Below are 14755 nucleotides of genomic sequence, written 5' to 3'. Positions count from 1 at the left end.
TTATGATAACGTTTTTCAAATACCAACCGCTACATTCTCACATGTCACAAACCCAACTTGGACTTGCTCAATGATTAACTCACGCGCCTGCTCAAGAGAACCAAAAGTCGATACATTGTTAACCATTCTGACACTGGCGTGGTGGCATCGGCAATAGCGCACTGGAAACCTCGTTTGCAGTCTGTTTGAAGAGAGAGTGAATTCGACAGCATTCTGAGCAGTATGCGATCCGCATGCATTCGGAAAAGAAAACTGAAGATTCACAAGCTCTCAATCCATGTCCAAACCTCTTCCGCACCTCTTTCCCACTCAATATGATTCTGCAAATGATGCGCTACTCCTTTCACAACTTTGAATACAACACCGCCCCATTCTCCATCACCGTTTTCCATGACACGCACATCATACTTGCTGATACCATCCAATTTTCCAGATCTGACGCAATCGCACAACGCAGCACGGTAACGTTTCGCTGCATCAAGTAATACTGATGGTGTGCAGAGGACGTCTAACTCTGCCGCTAGAACCAAAAATCGTGGCATAACAGTAGTTTCGCTTCCATCTTCGTTAGTCGAATGTTCCAACTTCCATCCGGTAATAGACTTGAGTACGTCTGGTCCAGTCACGAAAGGAAAGAGTGCTTGCATCGGCCAGCCCATGGATTCGTAGGGGCTGAGAAGGCGTTCCAGATCTTTGACGACAGAAGTCGGTGTTGAGGGTGAGAAGAAGGCGTCATGAACCTGCTTGGTTGTCGCTAAAATGTATCTTGGGTGCATGAAACGGTAGAGGAAGTTCAGCGGCGCAGAAAGAGCCCAGAATTTATAGCATGTCCACCTGTTTTCTAGTCAGTATCCACAAGTTACATCAGCGCAGAGATGGACTTACGATCCGAATCCTGGTACCGCAGCAAACATACAGAAGCCCTGGACCCTCAACAACCCTCTGCTTAGCACCCACTGGCTCAGCGCTCCACCCGCCGAATGTGCGATCAACACGACACTAATCTTCTCTGCAACTTTTCTCCGCTCACCCTCGAGTCTCTCGACTTCCTTAATGCCTGCTACAAGGTCTTCTGCAATGCAACCTCGACTTGTGAAATACATCTTCCAGAAGCCAGGATACCAGCTGCCGCCATGTCCACGATAGCTCACAGCATAGCAAGGATATCCACGAGATGAGAAGAAGAGCATATATGAAATCCAGATAGCGGCGCAGCCGAAGCCGCCATGGGCGAAGAAAAGGGGTGGTTTGGTGGACGGGGATCGAGGGAGGGCTGAAAGGAGCTCGAGGGAACCGGACGGGGTTGAGATGTAGGTTCTTCTTATGCCATCTGGCACTCGTGTGGGAGGCGGTGGGTTGGGATTTGGCGCGCGCCATTGCAAGGCGAAGGGTCCGAACGGCATCTTGATCTTTCTACAAGCAAGAACAATGTGTCGGATGTTTCAATGAACGATGCTTATATTCACGAGGTACAGCGAGTGAATAGTGTTTGAGTTTCTTGCATGCAGTGACAGCACTAGTGTTAGTCATGCTTATGTGAATGTCATGTATGTGCGTAACGGCTGTTCAGCCGCACACACTGTAGCCTAGGCGAAGTGAACGGTGACATTGTAAGATGTGACGCTGAACTGGTTTCGGGGATTCTAGTGGGGAATATATCGCTACTTTCAGGATCGGGTATGATCGCATGATGCATGCTTGTATTTGTGCATATGGAACTGAAAGGTGAGGTTTCAAAGTTTGGGTCAAAGAAGAAGGCGAATTCATGAAGCTGGTGGGGTCGTACCAGGTCGTGGGAACACCACTGGATACTTCATCATCTTTGCAACTTGTAGTCATGTAAATACATTATCGTTCGGTCTTCTTGATCTTTCTGTTGTTTCCAGCCTGGTTCGACTCGAAATACAGAAGGGGTTGTGGTGTGCGAAGACACTGGTCGTATGTACATGGTATGGCGCTTTTGCACTAGCATCTTCTTCGACGCATCTCGCGCTGCTATTCAACTTTTAATTCTCCGCAGTCTCAATAATTGCCAAACCATATCAGTTATTCGAACGCAGTTTCCCTGTTAGCCAGCGTTCTTCATTGGTCTTTCTGCTGGCGCCCAAACTCTCGGCCCCGACGAAAGGGGTTGTGAACTTTCATCCAGTGCCTGACGCGATCTCGCTTCGAATCACTGCGTTGCATACCTGAGACCATCTGCAAGCCGCCGAGAGCTGGCTGGTACATGTCAACACTGATGGTTGGCACACGTTCAGGTGTGCCGTAGTGTTCAGGCATAGTTGGCTCGTATGCAAGAACAGGCACGTGCGAATTGGAGATGATGTCGGGTTGTGAATGTTTGTAATTTGGCTTAATTGCGGATTTAGGGTGGGTCAGAGCATTGGCAGCTGCGGAGTGTCGTTCCGGAACGGTCAGACATGATTTTTGAAACTGGGTATCGACTTGCTGCGGTTCGTGTTCGTTGTGAAAGTTTTCAGGGAGATAGGAATCCGGCTCGATGACAGGAAGGTCTTGATCAGAATCATACTCGGGTGGTGGCGCGGGTAGTGGGTGGTCTAACCGGAGATAGTCTTCTGTTGTCGGCCGACGTATGATGCTGCGTTCATTATTATGCATAGCACCTGCTAACCGTCCTTCAATGTATTGACCGTGTATCGGATATGGCGGTGATTGAAGGACATCCTGATCTCTTCTGCTCCCAGCGAGTATTGGTTTAACATACTTGTTGTGGTCGGGCATGTCGATGGGATGCTGTTGTTCCGTAGACCTCATGTCGCACATGAAAGTATCGTATGTGTATGACAATGGTTGTGGCTGGCTGATGATGTTCTCCACAGCAGTTCCAGACTGACTTTGTGGGCCAGTTTCATCTTCAGAATTATCATCCCATGGATATCGGTTTGTGCGCACAGTCGGCCTTGTGATAGCAGAGAAGGGTGGCGATGGTAGCGGCCTTGGTGTTGTATATACAGACGAAGAATTATTTGAGCACCTCATGCGCGAGGTCGTACTAGGACGTGACAAAGGAGATAAAGCTCTCGCTGCTGATGTCGTGTGGATTGAATCCATGACCTGTGTGTCTTACTCAAATAACCTGTCACTATTTTGCCGTGATGAAAGCTACAGATTCGACCCACGAATCTGCTGAGTTAAGGCTGGACGATTGCTTGTCTGGTGGAATAACAACTTGCTAGTGGAGACTAGATGTATCGTAAGGTAACGTAGCACAGTAAAGGCGTCGTGAAAGCCTGACATGCTCATGGTGTAGACAAAGCAAGCCATTACTGTGAATAAAGTAATGCGACCTGCAGGCGCCCGATCTAGCAGATTCACTGTACTGCAATGCTGTCAATACTTGAACAACGGTTCGCTAGGTAAGACCATCAATATGGAGAGTCTGTCACATCCTGACATTATGCGCTTGATCCGAGTCTAAGCGCCAGCGGCTGAGCTTCCAGAGACCGGCAGACGCTGAATGTTCCATTTTAGTATTCACAAGTTGCTTGTACCCTGATGCATGTCTTTTGAACCTACGAAAAGGGGATGTCGTCAACTCCGTCTTCCACCATCCTACCCAAGTCAACACCTAGCCGCCATGTACTCACCACTCATTCAAAATACTGAAAATGTCCGTTATACGATACCGGCACCTGCCACCAGCAGCCGATGGAACAACGCTCGAGAGTACGGGCGGAGAGTACAGCGAGCGCCTCAAGTCGATCCTCACTTTGATAGTTCTATCATAGACGCAGAGCAACATGCTGAGTTTTGGGTGCGGAAGCTTGTCCTGGCCATGGTCAATCTCGAGGACATCAAAGATCCCACAGACTCGAGCGCAGCCAAGTTATTTCGTCCGGAAGCGTACGACTCCCTACTCCTCGAAGCAACATGTCGTGAGATCTTCCTAGCATTGATCGACCGGTGCAAGAATGGCTTCCGAGGACCAGCGCAATTCAACAAAGCGCTAAAACCTCACCGAGGCCTCGAAGCTGATGCTGATGCGACATGCGCACAACGTTTGCAGAATGTAGTGAACGCACTGCTATTGAATAAAAGAGTCGCGAAAGACGTGTTATTCGAAGACTGGAAGATCCGATTACTTGTGAACCATCCTTTGGCTTATGATAGAGAGAAGGATTCGCAGAAGGGCTCGAACGATCAGCGAAGAAGACGACTAGAATCCGAAAGAGAGAAGCTGCGGAGAACCGAAGAGGAGCTGCTCGCTTATCGCTCGGATTTGAAAGGGTCGTAGTGGCGACAGCAGAGGGGTGGAGGGGCGGATGCAGGTGCGGTAGGACGCCCGGGTATCTCGGTATGTCTGGACTACGGTCATCAGTAACGACGCAAACAGCTTGATGTAGTCAACATCCGAAGCAATTGTTATCTATCGAAACAGCATTTCTAGGCGTACACCATGTTTCGTAGGTTTGCCAACCGTTAGCAACGTGGGCCTAGGTCTTCACTGTGTCTGCACTGTGTCTGTGAGGTGGAAGGCGAAGGTGGTTGCAACACCTCGAGAGCAGTCTTGATGGCCATTTCATACTGGGCAATCTGCGCGAGTACCGTGTAGATGTAGTTGCAAATGCTTTTGGGTCGCTGTACAGGTGGGCGGGTGAGAGGAGTTTACACCAGTCAAAAGCTGCTTAGCTGAGCGGGGTGTGCTTGGCGCTCACAGGCTGAGGGTGCAGCTTGCTTCGTCCTTCATTCTCGACCCTCAAAGCTGCTATGGAACCTTCTTTCCCTTCTGCGTCTGGCTTCATACCTATCCATCCCATAGCGTTTGTTCATGCCAGATATATGAGTATGACAATCTTGTCTACTTCACCAGCATCGAGTGTTCACTGAGAGTCTACTGCGACGATACCCGATGATCTCTTACACATTCAGGGGTGGAGCCAGGGTAAAGATACTCTTTCGCGTTTTCTTGGGCAATGCGCACGCGACTTATATCTTCTGCGTAAGGGTTGCCACATTGCTTGATGAGGAAGGTCGCGGTATAGAGTAGGGATGTCAAGATATTGTCAGATCTTGGATCTTTTACAGCCTTGGATTGCTATCAGGTGGCCAACAGCCCCTCTACATCTCTTTGACGCGTTTCATTGGATATTACGTGCTTGGCCTGGCGAAGTGGTGCTTGCCAAGGTCAGGTCGCAAACGTTCAAGAATGGCGCAGGCTTAGTATCGCTCGGCGCCAACCGCATATCCGGATACCCAAGAAATCCAAGAAAGCAGGATGAAATTCGAGCGAGTACCGAACGCCGTCCAGAGAAGATTATCTCTGGGCGATCAGGGTAGTGGAAGGGTTGTTTGGTGCCGAGAACGTCGTGAATGGGAATACAGTTCCACGACTTTGCTGAATGAGGCAGCTCGAAAACGAAAGGAACAAGGCGTAGAGCCTTATATAATGAGTATGTAACAGTGATCCGGACAGTTCTATCGCATTCTCACTCGTCGCCATGTCTACAGGCGCCAACCTGGAGATAGTTGATGCCGCTCTGGCAAATGTGCACGCCCCTCACAACAACACAAGGGGCAGTGTGAGTCTGGAAAAGCAAGATAAGTTTGTGTCGACTTCTGAGAGCCTTCTTGGCCCTAATGGGGAGCAATACCCTACCGATGAAGACTGGCAACAGCTCCGCCGCGTATATGGCAAAGTCAACTGGATGAGTACGTGCATTTTCTTCACGAGGCTTTGTGTAGCATGTGCTAACGTCCGAAACTACTATTAGTCTACGTTATTGGTATTGTGGAGATGTGTGAGCGTTTTGCTTACTACGGAACCACCGCGGTATTTGTCAACTTCATTCAGAGAGACCTGCCTACTTCAGGACCTTTCCCGGAAGCAGGCGCTGCAGGTGATGGGCAGCCTGGTGCACTTGGAATGGGCCAGCGCGCTAGTACTGGCCTCGTCCAATTCAACTCCTTCTTCTCCTACATCATGCCCCTAGTCGGTTAGTATGCTCTTTGTTCAAGAGCGATCATCGTACTAAATCCTTTCTCTAGGCGGATGGGTTGCAGATGAATACTGGGGAAAATTCAAAACGATATATTTTGCGATTGGAGTCGCAACCCTCGGACATGTCTTGATCATCATCGCCGCGATCCCTCAGGTTATGGGGCCAAACCCCGAAGGAGCTCTTGCCTCATTCATCCTAGGATTGATCTTGTTTGGAACCGGCGTGTAAGTCTCGCTAGAACGAGCACTTATGAGACACATACTGACTTCGTCAAATATAGGGGTTTCTTCAAGTGCTGCATATCTCCATTGATTGCGGAGCAGTATGAGGCCAGCCACCCGCGAGCTTTCATTCGCACCGAACCAAACGGAGAACGAGTCATCGTCGATCCAGGGATCACCTACTCCCGAGTCTACATGCGCTACTACCTTCTGATCAACGTTGGAGCACTTGTCGGTCAAGTTTCCATGGGTAAGCTGTTTGTCAATGAATTGTACGTTGTCTAGAAGCTCACCTCCAATGCAGTGTACGCGGAGAAATACGTCGGGTTTTGGCTTTCTTTCACATTGCCAACCATTCTCTTCGCCCTCTGCCCACTTCTGATGCTTGCTTTCAGCAAGCATTACGTCAAGAAGCCTCCGCAGGGTGACGTGCTTGTCAAGTCGATGAGAACGTATGGGTTAGTTCTGAAAGGGCGCTTTTCGCTCAATCCTGTGCGAACGTGGAAGAACCTTTCTGATCCAAACATCTGGGATGCTGCGAAGCCAAGCAAGATCGCAAACAAACCGGCATGGATGACCTTCGATGATGCGTGGGTGGAGGAAGTCCGACGTGGCATCAAAGCCTGTCAAGTATTCTTCTGGTTGCCGATCTTCTGGCTGCCTTATGGCCAGATGTGAGTCTCGATACTGTCTGAGATATGAGCCAAACCAGCGCTGACTCTCTTCAAGGACCAGCAACCTAGTTTCACAGGCGTCTACTATGAAACTTAACGGTGTACCAAACGATGTAGTGCACAATCTGGTAAGAACTCCGACGTATGAACTTCGTATCAGCAGACACATACTGACTCCGTATACTAAAGAATCCGTTCACGCTGCTCATTTCCATCCCAATCTTCGACAAAATTATTTATCCAAGACTTGCCCACTGGGGTATCAATTTCACTCCCTTGAAGAAGATCCAAGCCGGTTTCGCCTGTGCCATGCTCTCCATGGTTGTTGCGGCAGTCATTCAACACTTTATCTACCAAAAGTCGCCATGTGGAGAATTTCCAACAGATTGCGACCAGCCACCTGACCTTTCGGTGTGGACTCAGGTTCCAGCCTATATCCTCATTGCATTCTCGGAGATCTTCGCATCGATCACTGGATTAGAGGTAAGACCTAGAGTGTATGATGTGCATTCGAGGCATGTGCTGACTTCGGATCTTCAACCTTGCAGTACGCGTACACAAAAGCACCGAAGAATATGCGCTCGTTGGTTACAGGCATGTTTTGGTTTACCCATGCCTTCTCTTCTGCCATTGCCCAAGCCTTCGTACCATTGGCTGGTGACCCACTCCTTGTATGGCTGTACATGAGTATTGCCATCTTGACATTCCTCGGTTGGGTGGGTTTCGCCTGGACCTTCAGAACATTGGACAAGGAGAACGATATGCTTGACAAGCTTCCTGAAGGTGGCTTCCAGTCTAACGCTGAGTACGCCGCGGCGAAGACTGAGAATGCCGAAAGAGCCTGATCTTGCGATCTGGACTTCGAATTGGATTTCGTTGTCGGATCTATACGAGCCTGAGACTAGTGAAGATGAGCTCCACGAGCTGTGTATAGCGCCACGTAGCCTGAGTAGGGCATCAAACTTAACAACGATACGTAATGTGTTGGTTAGATAATCCCGCTAGGTCGTGTTATACGAACACGCAGATAGCTGCCCGTTGCACGATATGTTCTCGAACCAGCCCCTTTTGTTCGCACCATACCAAAATCTGCACGCTCTCGCGCTTATTCATCTCTTCGCAACTATCATAACGAACTCTCTTCCAAGCAACGAGATATGACACATGTCATCTAGCCGTAAAGTTCATGTTCAATGAAGAGTTTGGAAAGTACATCTCGATGGTGAAAGTCTTCTAATATGAGTTGCACATCGTATCTACTGCGGCTGTGCGTCGCATCTTTACTGATATGCTCCCTAAACTCCCTTACTACGTCATCGGACATTGCGCGCTCATGGCTTGCGCCCTTGACGATAGGGATAAAGCAGACCATCAGAGGTCCAAGGCTGAACAGGCATGCGATGCGACCCGGGAGAAAAATACAAACAGTTTAGCGGCACTCAAGCATATACGTGTTTAGCTTGATGAGCCGGGAAAGCATAGAATAGAAGATATTGTAGGCCTTGCAAAGGCCGAAAGAGATGTGTCGAAAGACGATGACGTAACCATACGCAAGGAGCATAGTGTATATATCACAGCAAGGGCTCTGAATGATGACGATGAACTCGATTCTGAGGATGTAAAGGCGATGGTCAGAGCTGACAAAAAGGAAGTCGCCGATAAAATCACGCTGCCTTACCCACCCGCTCCGCGGCCACCGATACCCTCACGGTCGCAGCCGCACTCGGGGTTTTCGCACTTCATGTCCGCCACCACGGACGAGACTTCGTTGTCCGATGAGTCGAAAACAACGAAGGCGAAATTAAAATGGGCCATGAGTTTGAAGAGTCTCTTGGAACGTTACGTTCCTCTTTCTCACACGCAGATTAGAGTGTGGAGCGGGAGCCGCCTTCCTTGTAGTGTTCTTTCTAGAGCGCCAGAGCTTAGAAAGCAGCATGTGCACAGAGATACGATTCTTGATATGCATAGTTTTACCTTCCTTGAGTTAACTACATGATAAGGTATTTGCCGCCTATCTTTCCAGATCGCTACGTCAAGATTTATTTCCGAACATATACGTCAATTGCGGCGCTCTCTTGGGGAAAGCGCGGTCTCGGGGAGCAAAGGCGCCAGCCATCGGTAGATCGAAAACTCTCTAGCTTTGACCCACCATCACATCTCCCGTCACAAGCATTCAAAAAGTTCCAGTTTTCGAAGCATAGCGTTCGGTTATATATCGGAGACTCTTAATATCCGATGATGGCTCGGGGACGTCACGGAGAAGAAGCTCATCACAATTTCTTACATTTCTGAAAGTCTGCGACATCATCTCCTGACCTCATCTCTCCATTGCTTGCCATTTCCCTTTCCTCGATGGCATTCTTTTTACAGTACAGAGCTATACAGCGACATGTGAAGGAAGAGCTACAACGTGTAACTGAAGTTCCAGATCCATTGTCAGCACGCTTTTCCGACGGAGCACACGAATTGGGAGATTTGGAGTCACCTGGTAAGCTGAACAAAGGTGAACCGTACACACGGATCCCAGGTATCACGTTGAGGGAAGATGGTAACAGCCAGCTCTATTACCAGGTTGACTGGAGCGGACCCGATGACCCATTCAACCCCAAGCACTTCTCGACCCTACACCGTATCTTTGCGACACTACTCGTATGTCTCGTCGCTTTCGTTGCAACCCTTGCATCTTCTATCGACTCTGCTGTGCTCACTAGAGCGACTGCCGACTTTGGAGTGTCAGAAGTAGCGGAATCATTGGCCACTGCGCTTTTCTTGGTAGGGTTTGGCTTTGGTGCCTTGCTCCTATCTCCCCTCTCTGAGCTTCTCGGAAGATATCCTGTCTATCTTGGCTCCCTTTTCGTTTTTGCCTGCTGGACGCTTGGGTCTGCGCTAGCACCGAACTTTGGCGCTCAGATTGTCTTTCGGTTCCTAGCTGGGTTCTCAGCGAGCACTCCCTTGACGGTTGCAGGTGGCTCCGTGGGTGATCTGTGGAGTCCAGTGGAGAAGACATTCGCCTTCCCACTGTTTGCGATACCCGCATTTGGTGGACCAGTTCTTGGTAAGTTTGTTATACTCGTGTTATTCCTATCAAGACGATCCGCTCCTTGTTGGTTTTACTAACCAAAAGCAAAACAGGTCCTGTGATAGGTGCATACATTGGCTACGAGCAAGACATCAACTGGAGATGGACGGAATGGATAACGCTTATTCTGATTGGAGTTACTTTTACACTTATCTTGCTCTGCAAAAGAGAGTCATTCGCACCTCGCCTACTGCACTACAAAGCACAGCACTTCCGGAAACTTACAGGCAATCAACAGTTCAAGACCGCGACTGAAGCATCGCATGGCTCCATCGGTGAGCTCTTGTCTAGGTCTTTCACTCGGCCTTTTCTTCTCTGCACACAGCCGATTGTAGTGGCTTTTACACTTTATTTGATGATTGTTTACATCATTTTGTTTACGTTTCTAGACGGGTATGTGCCTCTTGAATGTTTCAGGTTGCAGCGTAGGGCGTGAATCGCTGACTTTCTTGCAGTTACCCTTACATCTTTGCGGAAACCTTTGGTATAAATGAGGGACTATCCAATATTTGCTTCGTTGGATTGTTCATCGGAATCGCCCTTTCGGCGCTCCTTGTTCCAATAGCCTACCACAAGACTGTGCGACAACTTAAGGAAGATGGAGACGATGGATCTGGCAAGACCATACATCGCGAATCGAGATTGTTCTTTGCCATGATTGGAGCGCCTACACTACCTATCGGACTCTTCTGGATGGGTTGGACTGACTATGTAAGTATACCATACACGCCCCCCAGTCATGTTCTGTATACAAGTCTAACAAATAATAGGCTTCTATTTCAATATGGTCACCCTTGGCAGCATCATTGCTTGTCGGCTTTAGCAATATTTGCATCTTCATGTCCGCATACATGTACATCATTGACAGTTACGAAGCATATGCAGCATCAGCCTTGACATTTGTCGCCTTGGTCAGATATGTTGCAGCTGGTGGCATGACAGTTGTCGGCATTCCCATGTACAGAAACCTGGGGACTCACTGGACCTTGACTTTGCTTGGTATCATTAGCGTTCTCGCGCTGCCCATTCCGTATGTACTATACCGCTTCGGACCGAGTCTCCGGAAGCGCAGCAAGTGGGCAGTATAAGTAGATTGAGGAGGGACGATAGCATTGTTGTTGCGCCCTATCAGACTGTATAGAAGCAATGTTTTTTCAATTCGATACTGGTGAGCAGAAACAATGGAAGAATAGAACGCCTTTGGTTCATCGTCCAGCTGTACTGCTTCCGGCGACCCACTACCACTATAAGGGGTGCTTGTTAATCCTGCTGCTGGTGTTTCGGCGAGAGTTGTCAACTCAACCGCTCCTGAACGTGCCTCCAGATTCTTATACATTAGTCTTTACGACTACTCTACGCGACTACCCTAACCGCAAACAGCACTGGAACGACTCTTCAGACGCGATGTTGTCTCCAAGTTTGGGAGAGACGCGTCGTGGCCTTACGATGTAATTGAGGTTGTTGGCGTCGAAGACAAGGAGAAAGGCACTACTGGATATTCAGGTTTGGAAGAAAATATTGCTGGTGATGGAAAGAAAGCTAGCGTTGGAAGTTGCTCGTGAAGGGATCCAACCTACTTGAGTTGGAATCACGATCCCCCATATGATGTTGGTAAAGGGGAGGGTGCGCTTCTACCGTCGCATGAAACAAGTCAAACGCATACAAGCACAAACCTCATGGTCGAAAACCCGTACCATGTGACTCACCACTCAACATGTGAAAGAAATCGGTCCCTTTAGAGAGATTATCGCTTCCCGGACCCGATTCTCATGATGCTCGGAGCCCAACGCGCGTCTTGTATCGCAATATCCGTGCAAAGTTCATTTCAAATAACGTTTTCTTCAACTCACGTCCTCTTAACAATTTACCGAGTCAACTCCCCTCCGCCGATCACTGCAGAAAGCAGTAGCATTTCCGTGTTCCCATCTCCCAACTCCGGTGCAAGCGAGAGACCCTCCAAAAACCCGCGGGGACAGGGGTACACAAGTCATTATCCCTACTTGCGAAAACGTGCCGCAATCATACATGTTGAAGGTTTGTCAAAAGGGTCAGCGTACCTGCCGTATACAGACATTGCAGCGTGGTGTGCGCCTCGGAGATTTTCTTTTGCCATGGTTGGGTATCGTGGGGGTCCACATGTAATTTGTAGGAAAATGGGGGTGCCGGCCAATGAGGTAAGGGTAGGAGCGTGCACGTGTGGCGTGAGGGAGGATAGCAGCTATAGGGAGTGCCGTTGCTAATGGTTAGGAATTCGATAACGGATGCTTTGCATGGTCACTGCGCGCGTAGGATTGGGCCCATGATCCACACGTTTTCGATGCTGCTTTACGTGAACGTCGCAGTTGCGTGGGGACCAGCCTTGCGGAAACTTCGGCTATAAGAGGGTTAGGCGGCACGCAGCAACGGCAGGGGCCGTTGAGAAGGAATGACGCATGTGTGATGGGATGACAGTAGGTTGCTGGTAGAATCGACCCTGTGTGGAATTTTGTATAGATGTGCCATGTGTTGATATTGTCATTGTAGTGGGCGCATAATGCATCATAGTCGGCCGTTGCTCATCGTGTCGTTATCTGCTCCCACTCTAGACATCCTTGAGCAGTTTCTCGATCTCTTCCAGGTCCTCAGCACTGTCGATCTCGATGATCCTGTTGACCTCGCTGGTATTGCGCATCAGCTCCTTTGCACCAGCGTACAGCATCTTCACCTCGCTGTTGCATGTTATGGGCAGGTAGTATAGCATGACGTATGGCACCGATAATCGTCCCGAGTCCTGTCAAGTCTCAGCCTCTCTCTCTCTCTCTCTCTCTCTCTCACGGTGTATGGTCGGCATAGCGTACGAGGGTCAACGGGTAGCTCAAGAGCACAAATCGCGGGGCATGGTCGGGCAGCTCGTCGGCGAGGCTCTGGACGTCGGAGTAGACATCGTCGTCTGCCTGGCGTACTTCGAGCGTCTTCTTATCGATCTCGTCTGGCGCGCATGGGCGTCAGCGCCATTGCATAGTGTGGGCCTATGGCGGGCAGTGGCAGGAACGACTGCGGCAAAGGCAGCAGGTATACGAACAGATGACGGCCTGGGGATCTTTGGCGCGCGAGGTGCCTAGACGGAACTTGCGTAGCTTGGTTTTGGTCTCATCGGAGAAGGTGTACAGTCGTGCCTCCGAACTCTGGGCCGAGGTATTAGCGAACCGGTGGATATGACGCGCGTAAGACGAAGGCGGCACTTGCCATGATGGCGAACAATGATGGGAAGACTTGGGTTCGCAACGGGTGTTTGACGAAGCTCGGGGAGGTGGTGTAGGGCTGAGGAAGTCTGACGGACGGCACGCGTTAGTGGGGTCTGTTGGCGGGGGTTCCTGAGCTGGACGGATGGCGCTAGCTAATGCACTACCGTCATGTCCATACACCCTCAGCTTTGCAGAAGCCTTTCCTTCTCATGCACCTAGCTACTCATACCCTCTTTCCCCTGAGTTACTTCTCCTGATCCATGTTCGGACGACTGAATCAGGTTGCCAGACACTTGTCTCGTCCAATACCCAACTTTGCGCATCGTTCCGCCGTTTCGTTCCGCCCATCGATAACGTCATCAGTCATGGCTTCGACACAGCAAAAGAGCCTGATCCACACGGCAGGTTGTTTGGTTATCGGTGACGAAGTCCTTGGAGGCAAGGTATTCAGTGTCCATGTAGATCAATTCTTAGTCTGACAGCTGACGTGAACCATAGACAGTCGATACGAACTCGGTAGACTATACCACTTTAAAGTTGTGGTACATGGACTAATGTTTCACAGGCGTACTTTGCCAAATTCTGCTTCTCATTGGGCATCAACTTGCGCCGCATCGAAGTCATTGCAGATGATGAAGGCGAGATTGTAGAAGCCGTGCAACGCATGTCCAAGAACTACGACATGGTGGTGACGAGTGGCGGAATTGGTCCTACGTGCGTGCAGCATACTCGCTACACCACCCAGCCGCTGAGCTAACGGATGTCTAGTCACGACGACATCACTTACCAGTCAATAGCCAAGGCCTTTGGCCTCCCGTTGAAGTTACACGATGCGGCGTTTGAACGTATGAAGCGCCTCTCGAAGCCGCACAAGTCTCAGCCAAACTTTGACTGGAACGTCGAGTCTGCAGCGCTTACAGCAAAGAAGCGCATGGTTGAACTGCCTATTGATGAATCCAAGCCAGATGAAGATCAGGTTATTTTCGTCAGCGAGTCGCTTTGGGTTCCCGTTAGCGTCGTGAACGGTAACGTGCACATTCTGCCCGGAGTGCCTCGCCTCTTTGAAGCGATGCTAGACGGACTAAAGCCCCGCATCCTACCTAGATTGACGGATCCAGAGGGTAAAGGCGTGTTGCGGATCCTCATCTCGACTCCGATGGCCGAGAGCGCCGTTGCTGGATATCTGACCGAGCTCGCTGCCAAGGCGGAGCCAAAAGGGGTCAAGGTGGGAAGCTACCCACGATGGGGAAAGGACCACAACACTGTGACGCTAGTTGGACGCGATCGCGACTTCATGGAGAGCTTAGTTCCTGAAGTAGAGAAGGCTGTTCAGGGGAGGCGCGTAGCTGTAGAAGGCGAGGACGACGGAGAGACGTCTGACAAGGACTCATAGGGGGTGGTAGAGGGTAGACTGACATTGCAGACGTGCCGCAGTCGGTCAATGTAAATATACATATATACATATATCGAGTGTCGAGATGCAGGGACCGTGTGTCAGAATGGAATGCCTGTGAAGATGATGTTGGGACAGACGGGTGTCAGCGAACCATGCGGCAAGCTTCTACAAATGTTCGAGAAGCAGCCTAAGCGCGTGCCA

General features: G+C 49.9%; 8 protein-coding genes across 8 annotated transcripts; 5 read left to right on the top strand and 3 right to left on the bottom strand.

Annotated features, from left to right (window-relative positions):
• Window positions 1-87: 87 nt before the first annotated feature.
• Window positions 88-1535, bottom strand: CC77DRAFT_235708 (alpha/beta-hydrolase). Its single transcript, XM_018530781.1, has 2 exons — window positions 886-1535; window positions 88-834 (listed from the first exon to the last, which is right to left on the bottom strand). Exons 1-2 carry the CDS (start codon window positions 1401-1403, stop codon window positions 261-263), a joined length of 1092 nt encoding a protein of 363 aa, XP_018383210.1. The 5' UTR covers window positions 1404-1535; the 3' UTR covers window positions 88-260.
• A 547-nt stretch (window positions 1536-2082) lies between these two features.
• CC77DRAFT_1063785 (hypothetical protein) lies at window positions 2083-2775 on the bottom strand (the record flags this gene model as incomplete). Its single annotated transcript, XM_018528660.1, has 1 exon — window positions 2083-2775. The coding sequence occupies one exon, from the start codon at window positions 2773-2775 to the stop codon at window positions 2083-2085; it is 693 nt and encodes a 230-aa protein (XP_018383209.1).
• Window positions 2776-3598: 823 nt separating this feature from the next.
• On the top strand, window positions 3599-4255 carry CC77DRAFT_1063784 (hypothetical protein; the record flags this gene model as incomplete). Its single annotated transcript, XM_018528659.1, has 1 exon — window positions 3599-4255. The coding sequence occupies one exon, from the start codon at window positions 3599-3601 to the stop codon at window positions 4253-4255; it is 657 nt and encodes a 218-aa protein (XP_018383208.1).
• Window positions 4256-5459: 1204 nt separating this feature from the next.
• Window positions 5460-7700, top strand: CC77DRAFT_941704 (peptide transporter PTR2-A; the record flags this gene model as incomplete). Its single annotated transcript, XM_018534813.1, has 8 exons — window positions 5460-5670; window positions 5733-5954; window positions 6007-6184; window positions 6241-6431; window positions 6486-6855; window positions 6911-6983; window positions 7045-7338; window positions 7404-7700. The coding sequence occupies 8 exons, from the start codon at window positions 5460-5462 to the stop codon at window positions 7698-7700; spliced, it is 1836 nt and encodes a 611-aa protein (XP_018383207.1).
• Window position 7701: 1 nt separating this feature from the next.
• On the top strand, window positions 7702-8471 carry CC77DRAFT_1022677 (hypothetical protein). Its single transcript, XM_018525518.1, has one exon. It carries the CDS (start codon window positions 8144-8146, stop codon window positions 8312-8314), a length of 171 nt encoding a protein of 56 aa, XP_018383206.1. The 5' UTR covers window positions 7702-8143; the 3' UTR covers window positions 8315-8471.
• A 543-nt stretch (window positions 8472-9014) lies between these two features.
• CC77DRAFT_235021 (benomyl/methotrexate resistance protein) lies at window positions 9015-11363 on the top strand. Its single transcript, XM_018530778.1, has 4 exons — window positions 9015-9910; window positions 9988-10327; window positions 10390-10645; window positions 10705-11363. Exons 1-4 carry the CDS (start codon window positions 9208-9210, stop codon window positions 11020-11022), a joined length of 1617 nt encoding a protein of 538 aa, XP_018383205.1. The 5' UTR covers window positions 9015-9207; the 3' UTR covers window positions 11023-11363.
• A 981-nt stretch (window positions 11364-12344) lies between these two features.
• Window positions 12345-13290, bottom strand: CC77DRAFT_235114 (glia maturation factor beta). The gene is made up of 4 exons (XM_018530779.1): window positions 13160-13290; window positions 12996-13098; window positions 12772-12902; window positions 12345-12704 (listed from the first exon to the last, which is right to left on the bottom strand). Exons 1-4 carry the CDS (start codon window positions 13160-13162, stop codon window positions 12516-12518), a joined length of 426 nt encoding a protein of 141 aa, XP_018383204.1. The 5' UTR covers window positions 13163-13290; the 3' UTR covers window positions 12345-12515.
• Window positions 13291-13434: 144 nt separating this feature from the next.
• On the top strand, window positions 13435-14683 carry CC77DRAFT_1022675 (Molybdopterin binding protein). The gene is made up of 4 exons (XM_018525517.1): window positions 13435-13601; window positions 13657-13674; window positions 13724-13872; window positions 13927-14683. Exons 1-4 carry the CDS (start codon window positions 13524-13526, stop codon window positions 14549-14551), a joined length of 870 nt encoding a protein of 289 aa, XP_018383203.1. The 5' UTR covers window positions 13435-13523; the 3' UTR covers window positions 14552-14683.
• The last annotated feature ends 72 nt before the right edge of the window (window positions 14684-14755 follow it).

Source organism: Alternaria alternata (assembly GCF_001642055.1).
Source record: "Alternaria alternata strain SRC1lrK2f unplaced genomic scaffold CC77scaffold_17, whole genome shotgun sequence".
In the NCBI taxonomy this organism is placed as follows: domain Eukaryota; kingdom Fungi; phylum Ascomycota; class Dothideomycetes; order Pleosporales; family Pleosporaceae; genus Alternaria; species Alternaria alternata.
This window is presented reverse-complemented; position numbering and strand designations above follow the sequence as displayed.

Excerpts from the sequence above, each read along its gene's own strand:
- CC77DRAFT_235708 (XM_018530781.1), bottom strand. The coding sequence starts at position 1,403 with ATGCCGTTCGGACCCTTCGCCTTGCAATGGCGCGCGCCAAATCCCAAC. Across the intron at positions 835-885 it reads GCGGTACCAGGATTCGGATC|GTGGACATGCTATAAATTCT; the intron begins GTAAGTCCATCT and ends ACTAGAAAACAG.
- CC77DRAFT_1022677 (XM_018525518.1), top strand. The coding sequence starts at position 8,144 with ATGCTCCCTAAACTCCCTTACTACGTCATCGGACATTGCGCGCTCATG.
- CC77DRAFT_235021 (XM_018530778.1), top strand. The coding sequence starts at position 9,208 with ATGGCATTCTTTTTACAGTACAGAGCTATACAGCGACATGTGAAGGAA. Across the intron at positions 9,911-9,987 it reads ATTTGGTGGACCAGTTCTTG|GTCCTGTGATAGGTGCATAC; the intron begins GTAAGTTTGTTA and ends AAAGCAAAACAG. Across the intron at positions 10,646-10,704 it reads GGATGGGTTGGACTGACTAT|GCTTCTATTTCAATATGGTC; the intron begins GTAAGTATACCA and ends AACAAATAATAG.
- CC77DRAFT_235114 (XM_018530779.1), bottom strand. Across the intron at positions 12,903-12,995 it reads AGATCCCCAGGCCGTCATCT|ACGAGATCGATAAGAAGACG; the intron begins GTTCGTATACCT and ends CATGCGCGCCAG. Across the intron at positions 12,705-12,771 it reads TGAGCTACCCGTTGACCCTC|GACTCGGGACGATTATCGGT; the intron begins GTACGCTATGCC and ends GAGACTTGACAG.
- CC77DRAFT_1022675 (XM_018525517.1), top strand. The coding sequence starts at position 13,524 with ATGGCTTCGACACAGCAAAAGAGCCTGATCCACACGGCAGGTTGTTTG. Across the intron at positions 13,873-13,926 it reads AGTGGCGGAATTGGTCCTAC|TCACGACGACATCACTTACC; the intron begins GTGCGTGCAGCA and ends ACGGATGTCTAG.